The sequence below is a fragment of the Propithecus coquereli genome, unplaced genomic scaffold (genome assembly GCF_000956105.1).
Source record: "Propithecus coquereli isolate 6110/MARCELLA unplaced genomic scaffold, Pcoq_1.0 Scaffold580, whole genome shotgun sequence".
Lineage (NCBI taxonomy): Eukaryota > Metazoa > Chordata > Mammalia > Primates > Indriidae > Propithecus > Propithecus coquereli.
The window spans coordinates 1,199,066-1,217,832 of record NW_012151730.1 but is presented as its reverse complement, the minus strand read 5'-3'; the positions used below and the strand labels follow the sequence as shown (position 1 = coordinate 1,217,832).

Sequence of the window (18,767 nt, the reverse complement as noted above, 5' to 3'; positions counted from 1 at the left end):
GCTGCGCTGCCAGCAGGGAGCCGGCCGGGAAAAGCCTTTTATGGGCAGGACCATGAAGGCCTTCCCTGCTGCCCGGACTTGGGGCTACTCCTTCTTCACAGTTCTCTGCCCTGCCTTCGAGTTTGAAGTTTGAGGGGAGGAGGAGTTCAAGAGAGTCTGGCTAGAGAGAGAGGTAAGGGAATGGGAGCTAGGGATCCCTGGGATTTGTGGGGGACAAACCACCCTCCCTTCCTGGGGCTTTGAGCTCTAATCCAAGACGGGAACTAACCTTTACTGAGGATCCACTCCATGCCAGGCACTTTGCAAGCACTCTTAACACGCACAGCTACTATCCCCATTTTACAGATGAGGAAACTGAGGCTCAGAGTGTCTCTTCCCCAAGGTCACGTGGTGAGTGACGGGTGGCAAAATGTGGGCACCCCTGCCGGCCCCTGTGTGGGCGCTGGAGAGGCAGACCCACTCTTTCAGCTGCACCCCCCTGCTCAAGTTGAGGAGAGCTTTCAGTTGGGGTGGGTCTTGAGTGACATGCTGTAGCTGGGGTGGGATTTGAGGGTTCTGCAGCAGCTGAGTCAACCCTGGTCTCTATTCAGAGGGCAGTGATAATATGGACTCTAAGACCTGGCAGGGCCTGGGACACTAACCCTGGGGGTAGGAGGCACAGAGGTTGGTATCATCCCTCCCACTCCCCTTAGAACAGTCCCTGCCTGTCCTGGAAAGCAGACTGGACTCTATCCCCCAGGAGACCTGCTCACATCTTGCTTGTACCTGGCTTCAGGGGTCTCAGGGAGGGAGAGATGAAGAAGGTGAGACTTCCACAGCATCTCTGGGCTGCTTACTCTGACACCCCCCGCCCCATCCTAGGGTACCTGGCAGGGAGGACCTACACTCTCCACTGTACACACCCCCAGCACCACCCCAAGCCAAGCAAGGCCCCAGGAGAGGGGCTGCCTCAGAGGTCCCGCCCCCACGGCCAGCCTCCCAGCCCGAGCCTGGCGGTGCATAGAGTCACAGCACCTCCCGGTGGTGTCCGCAGGGAAGAGCATGGAGAGGAGCTGGGATCAACAAGAAAAAACCCACACCCTTATCCATTCCAGGACCCTGCACAGCCCTGACTGTGTCCTGAATTCACCAGACTCCTTGGCCTCAAAATCTTGTCCTCCTTGGCCGGCTAAAGTCTAAATTAACCTTTCAGGGGCATTTCAAAACCACCTCCTCTCGGAGCCTGCCCACTATCCACTGCCATGTCGTGTTGCCCGAGTACCGCCCCTGCCTCAGCCTGCACACTCGCTGTCTCAACAACACACCGGGGAGCACGCCCGGGCCTGCAGCTTGGTGGGCTGGGGGCGCTCAGGGCAGAAGTAAAGCCAGCCTCAGTCTGGTGGGTGGGGCCAGGTGTGCAGAGGCCGTCGCTATTGGCCAGGTAAGGAGAGACAGCAGCAGTGGGATGGCTCAGCAAAGCCTTTTTCAACAACTGGCCTCTGCCCAGCACGGTACCTAGTGCAGAGCAGGCTCCTGGCAAACGTTTGCTGAATTAATGCTGTTGCTCCAGGGAGAGGAAATACGTGGGGAAATCAAGGAACTGCAGTTCCCAGTGCAACCATGGCTTGGAAAAGAGAAAGGCAGGCCAGGAGAAACGGGAAATGGAGGGCCCCGGCACCCCTCATCCTCACCGTCTCCACCCAGAAAGGGAGAGCAAGCAAGCCCCCAAGAGCTGCATCTGGCTGTTTCTTTATTGAATGCAAACTCATTCATAGAAAACAGAAATGTAACCGGAGCACGGAAAGACATAAAACGGAGTTCTGAAAAAAACATCCAGACCCACTTCCTCCACCCAGCCCAAGAAGAGCTATAAAAACAAATCTGGGAGAATAAAACACATTCCCATCCCCGAGGCAGAGGCTTGACCCGACCTCCCCCATCCTTGGCTTCTGGAATGGATGGGGTGGGATGTAGGGATCCAAGGACCAGAGCTGCCAGGGGAGCCCCGAACTGGGGCAACTCAGTGTAAACTCCAAGGTTTCGTAAGTATGGACGTGTGCGACTAACACAGACCCCGGCTGAAGACTGGACGGAAACTCGGAAGCCAGCCTGGGTCCTAGAGTGGGGCTGGGACTGCGGACGCAGGGGCACACAGCATGTCCCTTCCTTAAGCCCCTTTCTAAGGTAGGCACTGGGCTCCCGCAGCTGTGAAGGCAGGATGGGCTGGGCTCCGTATCATCCCTCCTTTGCCCCTGGACATTCGTGGGCAGTGTCAATGGCACTGAAAGGCCCCCAGCTGGGGCTTGGCAGGACTAAGGGCCTGGAAAGAAGGATGGGAAGGGGTGAGTCACTTTTCCCTCCAGTCCTGGTGGTGGCATCAGTCTGGGGGCTCATGGGACAAGGAGGTGACCTCTGAATGTAGCCTCTTGGATCAGAAGGTGGTTCTCACGTTGGGCTGACCACATTGCTAAAGAGCCGGCCCTGAGCACAGCTCAGAGGGAAGGGGGTACATACTGCTCTGGGCCCCTTGCAGGCCTTAGCACCAAAAGTCTGGCACCAGCTGGCCAGCCCCCAAAGTCCCACACTCTCCTCCATCCTGGCTGACCGGCGTGGGCAGTGATGGCAGCCAGGTGTGGCCCCAAAGAGAACTGGGGCCCTGGTATAGGACAGAGACTCAGGCCCCGGAGCAGGCCCCAGTGGGAGTGCGGGAGGAGGAAAGGGCTTTGGGACCCAGGCTGGGGAGGTGGTGAGGACGAGCGGAATGCAAGGCATGAGATGGGGAGGGCGTCACCTTCCCTCCTTCCCCCTGTGGAGGGACAAACGGACAGCCAAAGGACGGGGCCCGCGGGAGGCCCCAACACTGAGAAGAAAGCAGCAACTTGGCCAATGTCCCGGGTTTCGGGGGAGCTGGCCTCCTCCCCGGCAGAGGGCAGCTACAAGGCTCGATGCCACCCCATGACTGTCTCAGCCAGGCCTAGGCCAGACCTCGCTGTCCCACCACTATGCAGTGCTGGGCAGCAGTGCTGGGCCTCAGACCCCCGGCGCTACACGGGTGCCGGGCATGTGACACACAGGAGCTCAGGGCCCCATGAGGTGCAGTGAAGGGCCAGGCTCCTGCTAGAAGACGTAGATCTTGTCCCGTTGCACGGTATCCAGGTCGTCGTCCAGTGTCAGCAACACCTGGGGGAGGGACGCCAGGTCAGACACAGAGAAAGAGGCAACCTCCGCCTCTACTTGACCTGCCCAGTTGGGCCGGGTCCCGCCTACCAGGAAGGACCCAAACATGGCGATGGAGGAGAGGAAGTGCCAGATGTCGTGGTCGTCAAAGAAGTCGAGGAGGATGCAGTCTCGGTTGTGCTCTCTTGACTCTGCGGGGGTTTTCTGGGGGAGGAGTAGAGACAGCCACCTGCTGATCCTGCTCTGGCAGGGCCAGGGCCGGGCCCCCCTCCCCTCTCACTCCAGGGCACCCCACTTTCCACCCCAGGCAGGAAAGCACCCCATTCTGACTCGTCTCTCGCCCTCGTCCCCCTCATCTGAGAAATGGCCTTTGGATACAAACTTCTCCCCGAGTCCGCTGGCTTCTGCTCGTTCCTTTCCCTTCCCTCTTGCCCTCCTCCCTTCAGATTCTCTTTTGATCTAAGAGCTGAGGCTGTAATAACCGTGGAATGCCTTCGACTCAGAGGTTCCAGCAGGCCTCCTAACTCGTTCCCCTGCCTGGACTCCGGCCCTGCTCTGTCTCCAGGCTCACTGTTCTCTCGGAAGCACCCCTGTCAGGTCACCCCCTGCTCAAGGACAGTAGCCATGACCCGTGGCACTCAAGGTCCTCCCCGCTCTACCCGAGACCTCTATCCCGCAAACGTGTACTGATCATCCCCCATGTCTGGGGGCCGTCTGGGCTGCATGAAAGGCCAAAGACGTGACCAAGACCTGCCCTGCCCTCAAGGAGCTCTCGGTCTTCACCTGGCTCCCCAATTAGTACATTCGCTGACCTCCAAATCCGCCTCTGTGTCACTATTCAGGTCACAGCATGTCTGGGCCACAGGGCCCTGTGCTATCACCCAGAGCTTTTATGGCCAAGAACAAGGGAACAAGGCCCCCTCCTCCAGGAAGCACTCCTGGACTCCTAACTCACGGAGTCCTCTCTGTCCTCTGTCCTCCTGTACATTCCCCTGGCCCCATCATGCCTATGCCCTTCATTTCATGAATCAGATTGTAAACAGCAAGCACATCCTAATAGTCTCTCTGTGCCTCTCGAACTAGATTATGAGTGCCTCAGAGGCAGAGAGCATGGCAGACTTAGTTCTGATCACAGAATTAGAGCCCAACACAGGATAGGTACCCTGTGAGACAGAGAGGAGAGAGCCTGACCTCTCTGGCCTCAAATCCCAGCTGTGCCACTCACTGGCTGTGTGCCCTTGGGGAAGTCACTTGGCCTCTCTGAGCCTCAGCTGCCTCCTAAGTAAAATGGAACTATCTCAGGCTGGAATGCCGAACGCCAGGAGAATTAAATAAGAAAGCAGCTATGAAAGTGCTGGCCCATAGCAGGTGCTTCCCAAACAGTGTTTAAAAAGATTAGAGCTGGGTGCAGTGGCTCACGCCTGTAATCCTAGCACTCTGGGAGGCCAAGGCGGGAGGATCGCTTGAGCTCAGGAGTTCGAGAACAGCTCTGAGCAAGAGCGAGACCCCGTCTCTACTAAAAATAGAAAAAATTAGCAAGTCAACTAAAAATAGAAATAAAAAATTAGCCGGGTGTGGTGGCACACGCCTGTAGTCCCAGCTGCTTGGGAGGCTGAGGCAGGAGGATCACTTGAGCCTAGGAGTTTGAGGTTGCTGTGAACTAGGCTGACGCCACGGCACTCACTGTAGCCCGGGCAACAAAAGCCAGACCCTGTCTCAAAAAAAAAACAAAAACAAAGATTAGGCTGGGCATGGTGGCTCATGCCTGTAATCCCAGCACTTTGGGAGGATCCCTTGAGGCCAGGAGTTCAAGATCAGCCTGGGCAACATAGCAAGACCCCACTTCTTATTAAAAAAAAAAAAAGAAAGGATTGGCACTTGTTGGCTCACGATGAGCCTGTGGGCTCCTACTCACCTGCCAGGTGCTGAGCCCCTGGAAGAAGAAGAAGAGTGCAAAGCCCCAGACCACGGAGGTGCAGACGATGCAGAGCAGGGGGATGAGCTTGATCCTCTCCCCGCTCCGGAGCTGGGGGTTGAGGAAGGGACAACAGCCTGAGGGCCAGGCCTCCCCCTCCCCTTTTCTGGCCTCTCCGAGTTTCCCTCCCAGTGCCCTCCCGGGCTTTCAGGACCAATCCCTGAGGAAGCCATCTTGGCTTCATAGCACCCCACACAGCCACAGAGCTCAACTTGTCCCCACACCAGCAGCCTGCTGTCCTCGCCCTAACGTCCACTCTGGCTGGGCCTCCCTGAACCCAGAACCCTGTGCTGGCAAAGCACACTGGCCCGGGGGTCCCTCGGGAAGCTTGGTCCTCAGAGGCCCAGGCCCACCACAGTTCAGCTCCTACCTCCTCTCAGCCCCTCCTGCACTGAAAGGGGCCCTCAGCAACTTGCGACATTCACGGGACATGGAAGCGGCTCAGTGAATGGCCTTTGGGCTGCAGTGGGCTCGCAGGGGGCACACCCAGAGGCTTTAGCCTCTCCCCTCCTCAAGCCTCACTGGCATAGACAAATGCACAGAAAACTCCACTCCCGCAAAGTGCTGCCCCAGGCAGGCCATGCCTATCTCCCTCCCGCAAGAGCAGAGCAGCTGACGGGCTGCTCATTCCCCACTCACCTTCATGATAATGTAGAAGGCGAAGTAAAGCAGCAGGTTGCAGATGCCAATGGCCAGCAGGTAGGAGGCAAAATCATTGGGGCGCATGATGAGCCCGTACGCAGCCCTGGCAAGAAGGGTGAGGGGCTGGTGGAGCTGGAGGGGGCCAAGAGCAAGAAAGGGGCTCTTCCTTGCCCCTGCCCCCACCATGCTTCGTTATGATGTGGGGCTGGGTTCAGAGGCCCACCGAAGATTCCAGAAGCCCAGGTGCCAACACCTCTGTCCTTAGCCCCCATTTCTCATGCCCAACATTAAGAAGTTGTCCACAGCCTCCAAGGCAGCCAGTGGCTGGCCCGATCCCCAGCAGTCCACCCAGCCGGGCCACCACAGACAACGGCCAGACTCACAGCGACCAGTTGATGATGTTGCCCATGACCAGCAGCACCATGCGGTCCTGCAGGGACGCAGAGACACGGGGACTGAGAGAGGGGAAGGGAGACGGGGGAGAAGGGGAAGAAGGCCCCAGTCAGCTGGCCCCTGCCCCTACCCTGGGTTCTCTGCTGTGCCCCCCTCCCCGCTGGAGGGACGAGAGGGGACGGAGGAGAGAGGGGATGGGGAGCCGGGCAGTACCACGTAGAGGGGCCCGCTGCACTGCCGGATGCAGTCGGTGTAGAGCACGTGCAGAATGCGGCGGAAGATCCCCGAGTCTGCAAGGAGAGGGCATGGTGCTGAGAGGCACAGGGCGCCCTTCCTCGCTGGACCCCGGGCCTGGGCCAGCTGAGCTAGGGCCTTCAGTGGGCAGAGCCACGCCCAGGCCTTATCGGATTCCTTGCCCAGTGGTTCCTCCAGAACCTGAGTGTCTCCTGGGTGTCCAGGTCCCTGAGGCCACCATCCCTCATTCCATGAGGCCCTCCAGGTCCCCTCCCACAGGCCCTGCCCTGGGCATGCCCTCACCCAGCTTCCAGCGTCCCATGTAATAGAGCTGCGTGCTGAGGAGCAGGGTGGCAATGATGTGGATGATGGAGAAGATGATCCAGAACACCGTGTTCCCTTTGCCAAAGACCTGCCAGGAGGCCACCGGGGGCAGAGGTGAGGAGGGCCCGAAGGATGCTGCTCCCATGGCCCGCCCTTCTTGGGGCTCACTGCTTGGCCAGGCCAGGACTCTGAGAGGGGGGCCCAGGAAGGCATCTCAGGGAAGGAGCAGGGATCTCTTCCGCAGGAGGTAGAGAGGGGGTGTGCATGCCCGCACGTGCGAACACACATGCACCTCTCCTATCGCATAGGGTGGGGAGAACAAGTCAGTGGGCTCAAGGCAGAGCGGGTCAGGCCCTCACCACGCCCAGCACAGAGAAGAAGATGACGATGGCCAAGCAGGCGTAGGCGCTGTAGGCACTGGCGTTGATGTCAGGGTGCCGCTTCTGGTAGAGCTTCAGCATGCAGAGTCCGGCGATCATGTACATGAAGGACGTGTCTAGGTTGGGGGACATGGAGTGAGCTACGGAAACACCCACTAGGCCTTAGCAGACAACTCCCGGCCCCGACATCCAGAGAGGAAGAGAGAGCCCCAACGCCTTGCCATGGCCACAGAGCGAGTTGGTGGCAGGTTGGCATTTGAACGCCAGTCCCTTAACTGTCCCTGCCACCCCACACTGCCACCCCAGGCTGTCACCCAGAGTCTGACATGTCCTGATGGCAAGGACAACTTAGTCTGAGTGTCTTAGTCTGTGAGCATCCAGAAATCAGGGACCGTTTCTTACTTATCTTAGTCTTCTGAGTGCTTGCACACACCTTCACATGAGAAAAGCTCAACAGATAAATGAAACAGCATCCAGATGCCCATTTTCTCTATGCCAGGATGTGTGCACACACCAGCATTCCAGCCTTGGAGTTGTCTATTGGGCTGAGTCTTGGGGGCCCCTGTGAGTGGCTGGGGATGGTGGAGGACTCAGGCAGGTCCCTGCTATGGGTTCAGCCAAAGAAGAGGGAGGCCCCACTCACCAAACTGGAAGTTGGTATAGTTGGGGCACACGTGATAGCAAGCACTAAGCAGCCCCTCCATCATCAGGGCTGTGCCCATGGCATAGAAGAGACCAAAGTGCTTGGGGATCCCACATTCCTATTGGGGAGAAGGGAAGGGAGGGAGGAAGTGAGACAGGAAGGGGCCCAGAGAGGAGTGGAGGAGGAGGAGGGGTGGGGTGTGTGTGCAGGGCAGGCTGGCCCGGGCAGGTTGGGGGTAGGGTGCAGGGCCATGCCACGCCTGCCAGCAAGGGCGTCCTGGAGCCGAGGCCTCAGCAGGCAGGCGGCGTCCCTCACCAGGGCGTGGAGGTCGTTGCGCAGCAGGGCCCGGTTGTGGTTGATCTCCCGCTGCAGGATGATGAGCAGGAAGAGCAGCCCCAGCAGGATGTACCCCAGGTTGCTGAGGATGTTGTTGAAGGCGCTAGAAAGGGCAACACAAGGCGCACTGCTTGGGCCCAGGGCTCTGCTCCAGCCCAGGCAGGCATTTGCAAAGCCCTGCCCCGCCCCGCTTCACCCTTGGCCCAGACAAGGGGGCCTCCCAGCACGGTCCCCACCTGAGGTTGCCCAGTGGGTGGGCGCAGAGGAAGTTGTAGTAGCAGATGTCCTGATTCCCTGTGACATTCACCACCTGCAGCAGGAGTGGGGGCAGGGGGTAGGCTGCTAACACCCACCCACTCTGCCCACAGCCCATACCATACCACCTGGGCCACGTGGCAAGAGAGAGCAAGTGCCACCACTGCTGGCAGGTGTGGCCACACTGTACACTAGGCACAGGCTGCTTTTCAAAAGAGCTTTGCCAGCCAGCACTCCCCCTCATCAGGTGTGGCTAAAAGCCCTGAGGCGTGTCCAGGATGGAAGCTCTTGGCCCACAGTACAGAGAAAAGGGAAGGGAAGCCAACACTGTTTCATAACCCCCACAGCCACCCGGGGAAGGTGCTGCCATTGGCATTATGCTGCCCCCACTCTGCAGATGGAGAAACTGCTGCTCAGGGAGGTTAAGTGATTTGCCCAAGGTCACACAGCTAGTGAGGCAGAGCTAGGATTTGAACTCGGGCCCCATGACCTAAGACCTGTGCTCGTTCCAGAGCCCCACGCCAGGGCGGTGTCCCAGGCTATGGCGAAGGTGAGCCAGCCCTGCCCTCTCACCGTCTGGTAGGTGATCACCAGCTGCACCACCGGAAGGGCGTAGAAGACGGCGATGGTGGCGATGTTCCTGGGCGAGAGGGCAGCGGTGAGGGGCGGGACCTAAGAAGCCACCACCATCACCTGCCAATACCACCCCCCAGTAACAGGAACCCCAGTCTGCTTGGCCCACTCACCAGAAGTAGATCTGATACTTTTTCCGAAGAACGCGCTTGTCCTTCCGTGCCAGGTCGGCCACACAGAGGTATTGCTGGGAGAAGCAGGAGTGAGCCCCACTTACCCAGTGCCTGGGAGTGCCCCTGTCACTCGGATTGGAGGTGGACAACAGGAGCCACCCTCAGACAGGCCCGGATTCAGGTGGGCGGGGTTCTAGGCCATCCCACTGCGGCAGCCAGTTAGACCGAGAGGGTTTGGTCCATCAGTCGGGAAGGGGTTGGAGGTTGAATTAGTTTCCCCAGGAACCTACGCTGCCCCAGCCGAGCTCTTTCCCTCTGCTTCCCTAAAACACCATGTCAGTGGGAAACACGCAGGGGCCTGAGCACAGAATGTCCCTTCCTCAGGAAACCCCTGCCCAGGCCAGCCCACAGGTCAGACCTTGGTGCGAATAACATTCTTGTCTGAATCGATGTCGGTCAACGTGTCGTAGTCATCCTCCTCCACAGAGCTCATGGAGTCTAGCCGCGGCCGAGTACCCACTGGGTCAAAGGAGCGGCCTGGGAAGCGCAGGGAGGGAGGGGTTGTGCCGGTGAGCACGAAACCCGTGGTCTGCCCCCACCCATCTGAGGCCACTGTGAAAATTACTAGGCGGGGAGGAAGAGGTAAATTGTAGGCTGGGGCTCCAAGCAGGGGTGGAGGCGGGCTCAGGAGCTGGGAGGACATATCCCCAAGTCCTAGTGGGGAGCAAGGGCGGGCTTTGCAAAGAGGCCATGGAACAGGGTCTGCTCCAGCCTTGCTCCACTCCTGGCTCCCTCGCTGAGCTAGGGCGTCCCAAGCCAGGACACCGGGCAGATCCTCGGCCCCGGACATAAGCCACAGGATTGAACTCGGCAAGTCATGCTGATTAGAAGGTACCCAGCCCTGTGGGTTCTGAGACGACATTGCCTTGGCGCTCCCCTCCACCGCTCTCCCCCCCGCCCCGCGCCAGGGTTAAGATCCAGTGGGTGTGGATTGCAGGCAGGGCAATGATGCTGCCTCTAGAAAGAGCATCTCTCCTTTATCCTGTTTTGTCTCTTGCCTTCAGAAGCTTCCTCCTGTGACATTGCCTGACCAAAGCCCCTAGGGCCCAGAATGTGACACCCATGCCCTCAAGCCCTAACCCAGCATGCAAAGAAGACAGCAAACTACAACATCTGGCCTGGGGGCAGCTGAGGTACCAGCCCACCAGCATCGGGGCCAGTGCCCGCCTATCTCAGAAGACACAGAGCTGGAAATCATTGGCATCAGATGGGGAAGCCATGCACAAAGCGTCTTTCTGGCCCTGGTGTCGGCAGTCAACTGCCCTCGCAGGAGCTGATTGGCAGGGCGGCCCCACCCCCTCCCCACATCTACCCATGGCAATGCACAGCTGCCGCATCTGGCCAGAGGGGAGGCGCCGCTTGAACTGGTCGTGCCCTTCAAAGGAAAGGGAAAGTTACCAAGGAACCAGGACCAAGGAGGAGAGGATGAGGAGAGGATGAGGGAGGAGAGGGGCAAGAAAACAGCAGGCCCTTCCCTGGTTCCAGCATCCGGCAGAAGAGGCATCCGCCCACCATGACATTTCACCCAGCCAACACCAGCCCTGCACCACACAGCCCCTCCCTGCCTGGCCCACTCACCCTGGTAACTGTAAGAGAGGTCCCCAGTGCCCTCGCTGTCAACCAAACCATCAGTGGATCCGGAACCGTTCTCTGTAGGGAACGATCAGTGGTGAGGCAGGCAGGACAGACCTCAGGGAAGGGGATGCTGGACCATCCCTAAGGGGCTCTGAGCAGTGGCAGGGGCAGGGGCATCAGGAGGTGGCAGCCTAAGGAGACCAGGTTGTGGAAGGCAAGCACAGCCTCCGGCTTGGACACGTACCAAAGGAGCCATAGTTGTAACCCTCATAAGGGGAGCTGCCAGGAAAGGGATCAGCCAGAACTCGAGGGTGACCTACAATGAGAAGTCGAGGTTCCCTTAGCCCTGGAAGCAGAAAGAGGCCTAGAGCCAGGGAGAAGAGAAAAGGGAGAATCCAGACAAGACAGCCACAGACACGCCATGCCAGCAGCAAAGAATAAGCACCTATCCAGGCAAACACCTCTCACTCCCACCCCTAGCACCTGCCCCAACTTCCCACCTGCCTCTCCCATGGAGACACCACCACCCTTTGTCCTCCCTGGAGAGGGCGGATGGTCAAGGGACTGACACATTTAAGCCACTGGCAGCAAGCACAGAATCATCTGGCCTGCCCAGGTCCCCCCAGACAGCCCTGTGCTTCACCTCCCTCCCCACGCTGGACGCTAGCTCCTCTGCCCGCAGCATCTGGAGCTTACCAAGGAGAGAAGCTGACAGAGAAGGTCCCAAGCAGGAGGAGGGACAGAAGGAGAGGGAGGGGTGGGAGGAAGGGAGAGAAAATGAAAGGTTAATAATCCCAGAGACTGTGAGTGTCACTGCCTGAGGCAGACAGACAGTGTAGATAGACACAGAGCACAAATCGAGTGACAGCCACTAAGGTGTTCATGGCAGGAATGGATGGGCACAATACCCCCCAGCCCCGTTCCCATGTGCAGAGTGTGACTCCCAGTCTGAACATTCCAAAGCCCTCAGCCCTTCCTCCCCCAACCTCTGAGTGAACACCCACCACTGTCCCCTCTGAAACACACAGGCCCCTCCTCCCCACCCAGCCCCCAGGAGGTACCACTTTCTGGGCAGGCTCGATCCATGGCCGCCAGCAGGGTCTTCTTCTTCTGCCTGCAGGGACAGAATCCAGAGGCCACCCAGATGGGACAGACCCTCAGTGCTGGGCTGGTTTTCCTTCTCCCTGCTCCATCCCATTCTGATCCCTAAAACCTTGCCCTCCACCCTGGATCCAAGGGCTACTCTCAGGCTAGGGAGCAATGCGGGCTCTTCCTGCTTAGGAAGAAGAAGGTTGAGGGGAGGGGTTGGTTTCCAGAGGAGAGGCCCATGGACCACAGACCCTAACAGGGGCCTGCCTCCCCATGCCCTGTGGATGGTGAAGAACACTCTGGGCCAGCTCAGATCCTGCCAGCCTGTCTCTCTGATGTGCCCTGCCAAACCCACCCCAGACCAGGGGAGGGCCCAGCAGTTCCACTTTACCTCCAGTTCTCCCAACAGGCCAGGAGGACAGTCAGCAGGTAAAAGGAGAGAAATATGCCCAGGCAGAACAGCATCCCACCCACGTAGGCCTCGGCTGCGGGAGGGAAGCAAGAAGGCGAACACAGCAAAACCTGACACTTCCCATCATGGCACCCAAGGGCCTCTGTGATCTGGCTTCTCCGCCCAGCTCGATCTCTTACCACTTCTCCCCTTAAACCTAATGCCCAGCCAGAGTAAGCAACCGGCAGTCCCCAAACGTGCCGAACTCTGACATGACCCTGTCTTTGCTCATGTTGCTCCCTGTGCTAGAACTTTCACTTCTACTTTTCGAAAACTCCATCTTGACTTAACCTTCAAGCCACAGCTCAGGGACTGTGCCCCTTAAGAAGCTTCTCTGTCCTGCGTCCCCACAGTAGCCTGTGCTTTGCTCATCACAGCTCTCCTCGTCCTGCAGAGCGACAGCCTCCTGTCCCTGCAGACAGGAGCTCCCTAGGGACCAGGCCCTGGCACACACCTAGAACCCAGGAAGTGCTCAATAAATATTCGCCGAATAAATAACCCACACAGGAGAGGCACCTTCTTTCCCCTCCTGTCACAATCCCTTATTTTTACCTAATACTTTCCTATTTGTGAAAAGCCCCACTTAATCACTCAGTAAATATTTATTGAGCACCGACCCCAGGCCCAGTACTTTCTTGCTAATTTTATGCTAACCCTCACAACTGAGTGAGATTAATGGGACAAATTTCATTACCTCTGTTATAGACAGACAGGGAAACTGAGGCTCAATAAGATCACACTGCTGATAAGTGGCAGAGAATGAACCAGAACTCAGTACTTCAATCTTTAGTCTCAGACTCTCTGTACATTACACTGGAACTCACTTCCTGGCCCTCCCTATCTGGAAGCCTGCCAAGAACGCTGCCCCCCCCCCTGCCCCACTGGCCTGCTTGCACAGGGAACACCCTACACCCCAAGTCTGAAAGGAGAGCTAGAGAGGCTTGTCCATCCCCACTCAGCCATCCACACTCACACGTGACTGCTTGAGATACCAGCACCGAAAGGGTTTTCTGGCGGTGCCCTTGATCAACTGGTTCATCTGGAAGGAAAATGTCAAATGGATAACAGAAGTAGGAGCCTGAAGCTTGGCTAGAGTTGGTGGGACCAGGCCTTGGAGAGTCTGAGTCCAAACATCCATGCGCCACCAGGTCCACCGAACACCCCTGCAGGCTCTTTTTCCTCCCAGAAAGAGACCAACCCTCCCCATCCCTAGCCAGGCCCAGGGCACAAAACATACCTTCTACAAAGGGGTAGAAAGGCAAGGAGCCCCCGCAGGCCTGGTCTTCGGTCTTCACCACCACCACCACATAAAAGCTGTTGCTGGGGAAGTCTTTGCGCTGCAGGAGGACGATGATGGACATCATCATCACCAACATCACCATCATCATCCTCTTCTGAATACTTACCTCGGGCCAGACCTTATGCTAAACTCTGTACAGACATTATTTTACTTAACCCTCACAAAGACCCTTAAGATAAGTACTATTACTCTCCTTGCTGGATAGGCTTAGAGAAGTTAGCTGAGGGTCACACTGCCAGTAAGTGGTAGTGCCAGGATTATCTGGCACCAGAGCCCAAATCCTGTGCCTACACAATGGCCAGGTGAGCAAATATGTGTGTTCTGCATGGTTTGTGCTGCTACAGGTTGGGCATGAGCCAGGAGAAGTGTGGTTGCAAGACTGCCCCGTCAGTTGCATAACTTGATGTTGTGAAGTGAACACATGGCTTCCCCCACCCTGTCCCCAGCCTTAGCCAAGGGTAGCACCCAGCATCGGCCAGGGCTCTGGGGCCCTTTCCTTGCCTCACCATTATTACAATGAGTGAAGCAAATGTGACAGCCGCTCCTTCCCATCCCCAAGGGTGACTGGGATTGTGGCTCAGAGGACTCAAAGTCACAAGGACTGGAGGGCCAAGACTCAGTCTTGTGTGAGATAGGAATGGGCAGAGGAAAGGGAGCAAGGGCTTGGAAAGTTACCCAGTTTATTGCCTGGCCACACCTCCCATAGGGCCACGCGTGTCTCCTACCTGCACAGTGATGGCTGCCTTCTTGGTCATGGTCTGGTACATGCCGATGAAGGCAACGTTGTTGTCCAGGTCATAGACAGGGCACTACAGAGGGAGGGGAGAGGCAGACGGATGGGGATCTGGGCCTGCCCTTGGCTTTAGCAGCCCTGCTGCCGGCCGGAGGAGAGTACAAGAGCAGGCAACTCACCAGGACGTCCTGGATGGAGATAACTGAGCAGGGGAAGGCCTTTTTGGAGGTCACCTTGACAATCACCGAGTCCACTCCCTCAGGGAACTCATACTTGAAGTACTGAGGACATAGGAGGGGTGGGGAGAACCCCATCTCATGAGCATGCTCTCTCGGCCCCTCTGGAAGGGAACAGTGTCCCATAAGCAAGGACCCAGAATCCTCTCAGGGTTGGGCGTGGAGGCTCTCTGGGGAGAAGGGCCTTGACCATAGTAGCCTCATTTTCTGTAGATCATTCCCTCCCACCTCAGCTGCACACTCAGGACAGTGCCTGAGAGGCAGAGTGGGACAGATGGCAACCAGACCCCCTGTCTCTGCACTGTCCCTCACCCCCTCAGGGCCAGAGCGTCTGTTTCCAGAGAGTCCCTTCAAGGAGAGCACAACCGACTTGAACGCCCCAGCAAAGACCAGTGACCACCTCATTCTCAAGCTCGAGCTCCCCCATTTCTCCTCTTGAGGGCTGGCCGACAGGGAGATCTTACCTGGGGCTGGGCTGCTGTCGTATTGAAGCTAAACTGCTCCCCGGTCCTGCAGGGCAGAGAAGAGCCCCCCTGCAGTCACTCCCAGAGCTCGGGAAGGAGGACGGGCCCCACGGTCCCCTCGTGCTACCCTGCGGACCTGAGCACAAAGTCATCCATGCGGCTGACTCGGAGCTGGTACGTGGTGTTGACTGGTGACAGGGTGGACACATCCACGTAGAAGAACTGCACCTCAGACTCATTCTTGGTGGGGGGCTGACACAGCGTGCGCTCCACCTTTTGGTAGAGGTACTTGCGCTGAAACCTACGGCCCAACGCAGAGTCAGGACGTGCTTCTGCCCCAGCTGGCCTGCCGCTCCAGAGCAGCAAGGCCCCAATTCCTCCTGTCCGGTCTCCGCCACCTCCCTCCCCCTAGGTGGATACGCAAGCTCCAGCTGGGGACTTGGCCCTCATGGCTCTGACCAGCCTCCAGCCTCAGGGAACGGGGAGGAGAAACAGGGGGCTCCTGGGTGAGGCTCTGGGCAAGGCCTGGCCTGGGCCACACCCCACCCCCCTGATCCCCAGGTCCTACTCACAGCCCTCGCAGGATTAGGGGCACCTGGAAGGACACCACAGCCTCCTTCTGGCGGACCACAAACAGCAAAGGCGCCCCCTTCTGCTTGTTCAGGACGTTCACAGACACACGCACGCCCTCCGTCTGCAGGATGACATGGAAATGCTCTTCTCTCAAGCATCGGCCACCCAGGACACGTGGCTCCAGAGACTGTGAGCCCTGCCCTCCCTCACGCCAGCCACTGTTCCTTCTCCATTCTGGTCAGGCTGGGAAGCTGCCTTCACCCCTTCTTCTGCCAGAACAACCCCTAGTCTCCAGGAGGGACTTGCGCTGAATCAGAGTAGAGGCTTATAGAAGGGACCAGCTCCTGGATGGCAGCTGTGTGCAGGGCAGCAGGACCCAAGCAACTGCACAGCCTAACTCCCCTGCAGGAAACAAAACAGAGGACTTGGAAGTCTCTGGGATACCCCATTTCTATCCATGTGCATGGGATGCACAGGCCTGCACATACATGTGTGTGTACACACACACATGACATATGTGGACATAGGAGAGCAAGAAATGCTCCTCAATCTTCTTCCTTGTGAGCCAGGAGACCAGCAGGAAGCTCCAGTTCAACAACTAATCTGAGGGCCAAAGCCCATGGGGAGGGTGTTGAAAGCCAAGTTGTGTCTTTAGGTCTGACCAAGGGACAGGGCTGTGGAAAAGGCACTTCACATCTCTGAGCCTCGGTTGGAGCTACGGAGGAACATACATAGGACAGTAGGAACTTAAAGAAAAAATAAAACTAAATAAATCCTGGGAATGCTTGTTATTGGACTGCCGGAACCCAAGCCCTAGGACAGCATTTCCCCAAAGGGAAGAGGCCACAGCTCTTGGGGTGACCTCAGATATGGGAAAAAAGGAAGAAAGGACTCCAAGCAGGAGGAGATCAAATTTCAGAGAACCAGGCACTGAGAGCAGATCCTGGCCTGCCATAGAACCAAACCCCTCCCCATTCCGAAAAAAATCAGATTCCCCATTCTCAACTCCATTGCTTCCCAGTAAAACCAGTTGTAGAGAGAGGCAGAGAGAAAGAGAGAGAAAGAGAGAGCTGGGCAGGAGACCACACAGCCAGGCTGCAAAAATTCTCTCAATCTCAGCTCTGCCTGAGATCTAGACTTCAACTTCCCAGACCTAGCTACACCCATGTTCAACCAGGGGACTCACAACTGGGGAAGAAATGAAAGAGAAGTCAGGGTGACGTGGATTCTTCACAGTGGACAAACTCTCTTTCCCTTCCCATCCAACTTGCAGTTGGCCTTATCTCCGACACCCCCAACTCACAAGACCAGCTGGTTTTCCCAGGCAGGAAGAGGGCTAGGAAGTCCTGCATTCATCTCCCCGGGGAGTCTGAGTTGTATCTTGCCTGGGCAGAGCCTTTCAGTTCTGGGCGAGTCTCACTCCCCTGAGGTTTTGTGGGCAAGCCCAGTAGCAAGCTTGCTTCTCCTTGCACCCAGACCCCACAGAGCTGTCGGACCCTGGGGGTTAGGGTAGGCAGCAGGCCAGGCCTGCTCAGACCACCACTGGTTGAAGGATGGGGGTCTAAAAGGAGAAGGGAATGAGACAACTTCAAAAACTGTCCAGTTGGGGCCTCAGAGAAAAACTGGTGGCAAAGGAAGGAGGACTGGTCAAGAGGCTCCAGTGTGGTTCTAGGAACTGGGAACCCAGCAGGGTGGCTCATTCATGGGGTACGGGACCTCCTAAAGGGCAGGGGAGTGGCAGATTGCCTAGCCCTTGTCTGCTCACCCACTCACCCCCAGCCCCCAAGCCCAGCCCCAGCCCTCACCCGGTTTCTGGTCACAGTATGGTTGAAGGTGTAGATATTGACCAGCTCGCTGTTGACCTCATCCACGTAGGTGCGCTCAAACTCGGCGTCTTTCTGCGAGACGTTCTTGGGCCCCAGAACCCCCAGATGGCTCTCGACCAAGGCTACCAAGAGCACCGAGAAGGGCAAGCCCAGAGCGAACATGGCCCCGGCAGGGCGGCAGTCGCAGCGGTGGCGGTGGTGGTGGCGGCGACAGGCGACAGGACACCTCCGGGACGGGTTGCGGCTACGGCCGCAGCTTCCAGCATCTCACCAGGACCAGAACTTTAACCCCGGCCTGAGATTAGGAAATGTCCCCTCCCAGGAGCAGGGAAGACGCTCCTAGGAGCCCCGGAGGGGAGGGGGCGGCGGAGGGGAGGGACGGAGTACGGGCTACGGGAAAGGGCCCCAGCTCGCGGGCGACTGAGCACGGTCCCGAGACCCTGCAGCCCCCGGCCAGGGCAGTGAGAGGAGGCACGGCTTGTTACCGGGAGCCCGGAGACGCCGGGAAAGGGGAGGGAGGAGAAGCCGGCCGTCGGCGGGAGCGGCCGCGAAGGGAGGAGAGTCGGAGGGTGAGGGGCGTGATGGGCGGTGCGACCCGACGCCCGGCGGCGCGGCGAGTTCTCCCGGGCGCGGGCCCTTTAAGGGCAGGCGGACGCCGCGGCCCGGGCGCTCGGAACTCGGAAAGTGAGCGGCGCGGCGGGGCGGTAAACAGCCGGGCGGCCGGCCTGCCCGCTGACGTCTGTGGAAACTGACACAGATTTAAAGGGCCAGGTCCCGGATTTGTCCTTAAAGGGGCCGCAGCTCTCCACCTGGAGGGGAAAGCCAGCGACCCCTTCTCCAACTCCTACCTGGCTACCGCCTTCTCTTTCGTTAATCCTGATTATTTCTGGAAGCTCACGTTAGAATAGGCGGACGTTTCTGTGAAGGACCTCCAAGTGTTGGGTTCTTGTTGACGAATTTCTCTTTGCTCAAACGTAGGGGATTCCCCCGCCCCCACCGCCATTACCGCTAACATCCTCCACCCCTGGCCCATTTTTTCTCCTGGATCTTAAAAAATGAAGAACTCAAAGACTGAGGACAGAGGACGGTGGCCCTACCGGCGGAGGGGACACTGAGGCAGAACCGTAGGAGGAACCCCCGTGCGTCTCACCTCCCACTGGAGGGGCCACACCGCGGCAGGGACGCCTTCCAAGCTTGCGGTGCTTTTTTCCCTCTTCTGCAGAGGCAGTTACAAAGCTCATTGAAAGCTACCGACCTTCAGTGTAAATTGGTGAAAACTTTTCTACAAAGTATTTTGCACTGTGTTTCAAGAAGCTTAAAGGGCTTTATTCTCTTTGATCCAATAATTCCACGCCTGGAACTCTAGCCTAAGAAAA

General features: G+C 57.9%; 1 protein-coding gene across 3 annotated transcripts; it reads right to left on the bottom strand.

Moving 5' to 3' along the window:
• Nucleotides 1-1,711: 1,711 nt before the first annotated feature.
• On the bottom strand, nt 1,712-18,074 carry SIDT2 (SID1 transmembrane family, member 2). Of its 3 annotated transcripts, none has more exons than XM_012658330.1 (27): nt 17,371-18,074; nt 15,565-15,686; nt 15,129-15,293; nt 14,993-15,038; nt 14,472-14,573; nt 14,285-14,368; nt 13,497-13,596; nt 13,233-13,298; nt 12,200-12,293; nt 11,781-11,833; nt 10,964-11,035; nt 10,723-10,794; nt 10,457-10,519; nt 9,503-9,621; nt 9,085-9,158; nt 8,912-8,978; nt 8,320-8,393; nt 8,063-8,186; nt 7,748-7,865; nt 7,084-7,220; nt 6,704-6,812; nt 6,380-6,456; nt 6,157-6,203; nt 5,771-5,876; nt 5,072-5,182; nt 3,247-3,360; nt 1,712-3,159 (listed from the first exon to the last, which is right to left on the bottom strand). In XM_012658330.1, exons 1-27 carry the CDS (start codon nt 17,551-17,553, stop codon nt 3,097-3,099), a joined length of 2,562 nt encoding a protein of 853 aa, XP_012513784.1. In that variant the 5' UTR covers nt 17,554-18,074; the 3' UTR covers nt 1,712-3,096. The 3 variants fall into 3 exon arrangements, with proteins under 3 accessions (XP_012513784.1, XP_012513786.1, XP_012513785.1); XM_012658332.1 differs by lacking the exon at nt 17,371-18,074 and adding an exon at nt 16,869-16,909; XM_012658331.1 differs by lacking the exon at nt 10,457-10,519.
• Between the last annotated feature and the right edge of the window lie 693 nt (nt 18,075-18,767).

Bases quoted from the DNA above. Each gene is read 5' to 3' on its own strand.
- SIDT2 (XM_012658330.1), bottom strand. From the start codon at position 17,553: ATGTTCGCTCTGGGCTTGCCCTTCTCGGTGCTCTTGGTAGCCTTGGTC. The intron at 14,574-14,992 runs GTAAGATCTCCC...CTATGTCCTCAG, and splicing joins CGACAGCAGCCCAGCCCCAG to TACTTCAAGTATGAGTTCCC. The intron at 6,457-6,703 runs GTGAGGGCATGC...CTCTCCTTGCAG, and splicing joins CATGGGACGCTGGAAGCTGG to ACTCGGGGATCTTCCGCCGC.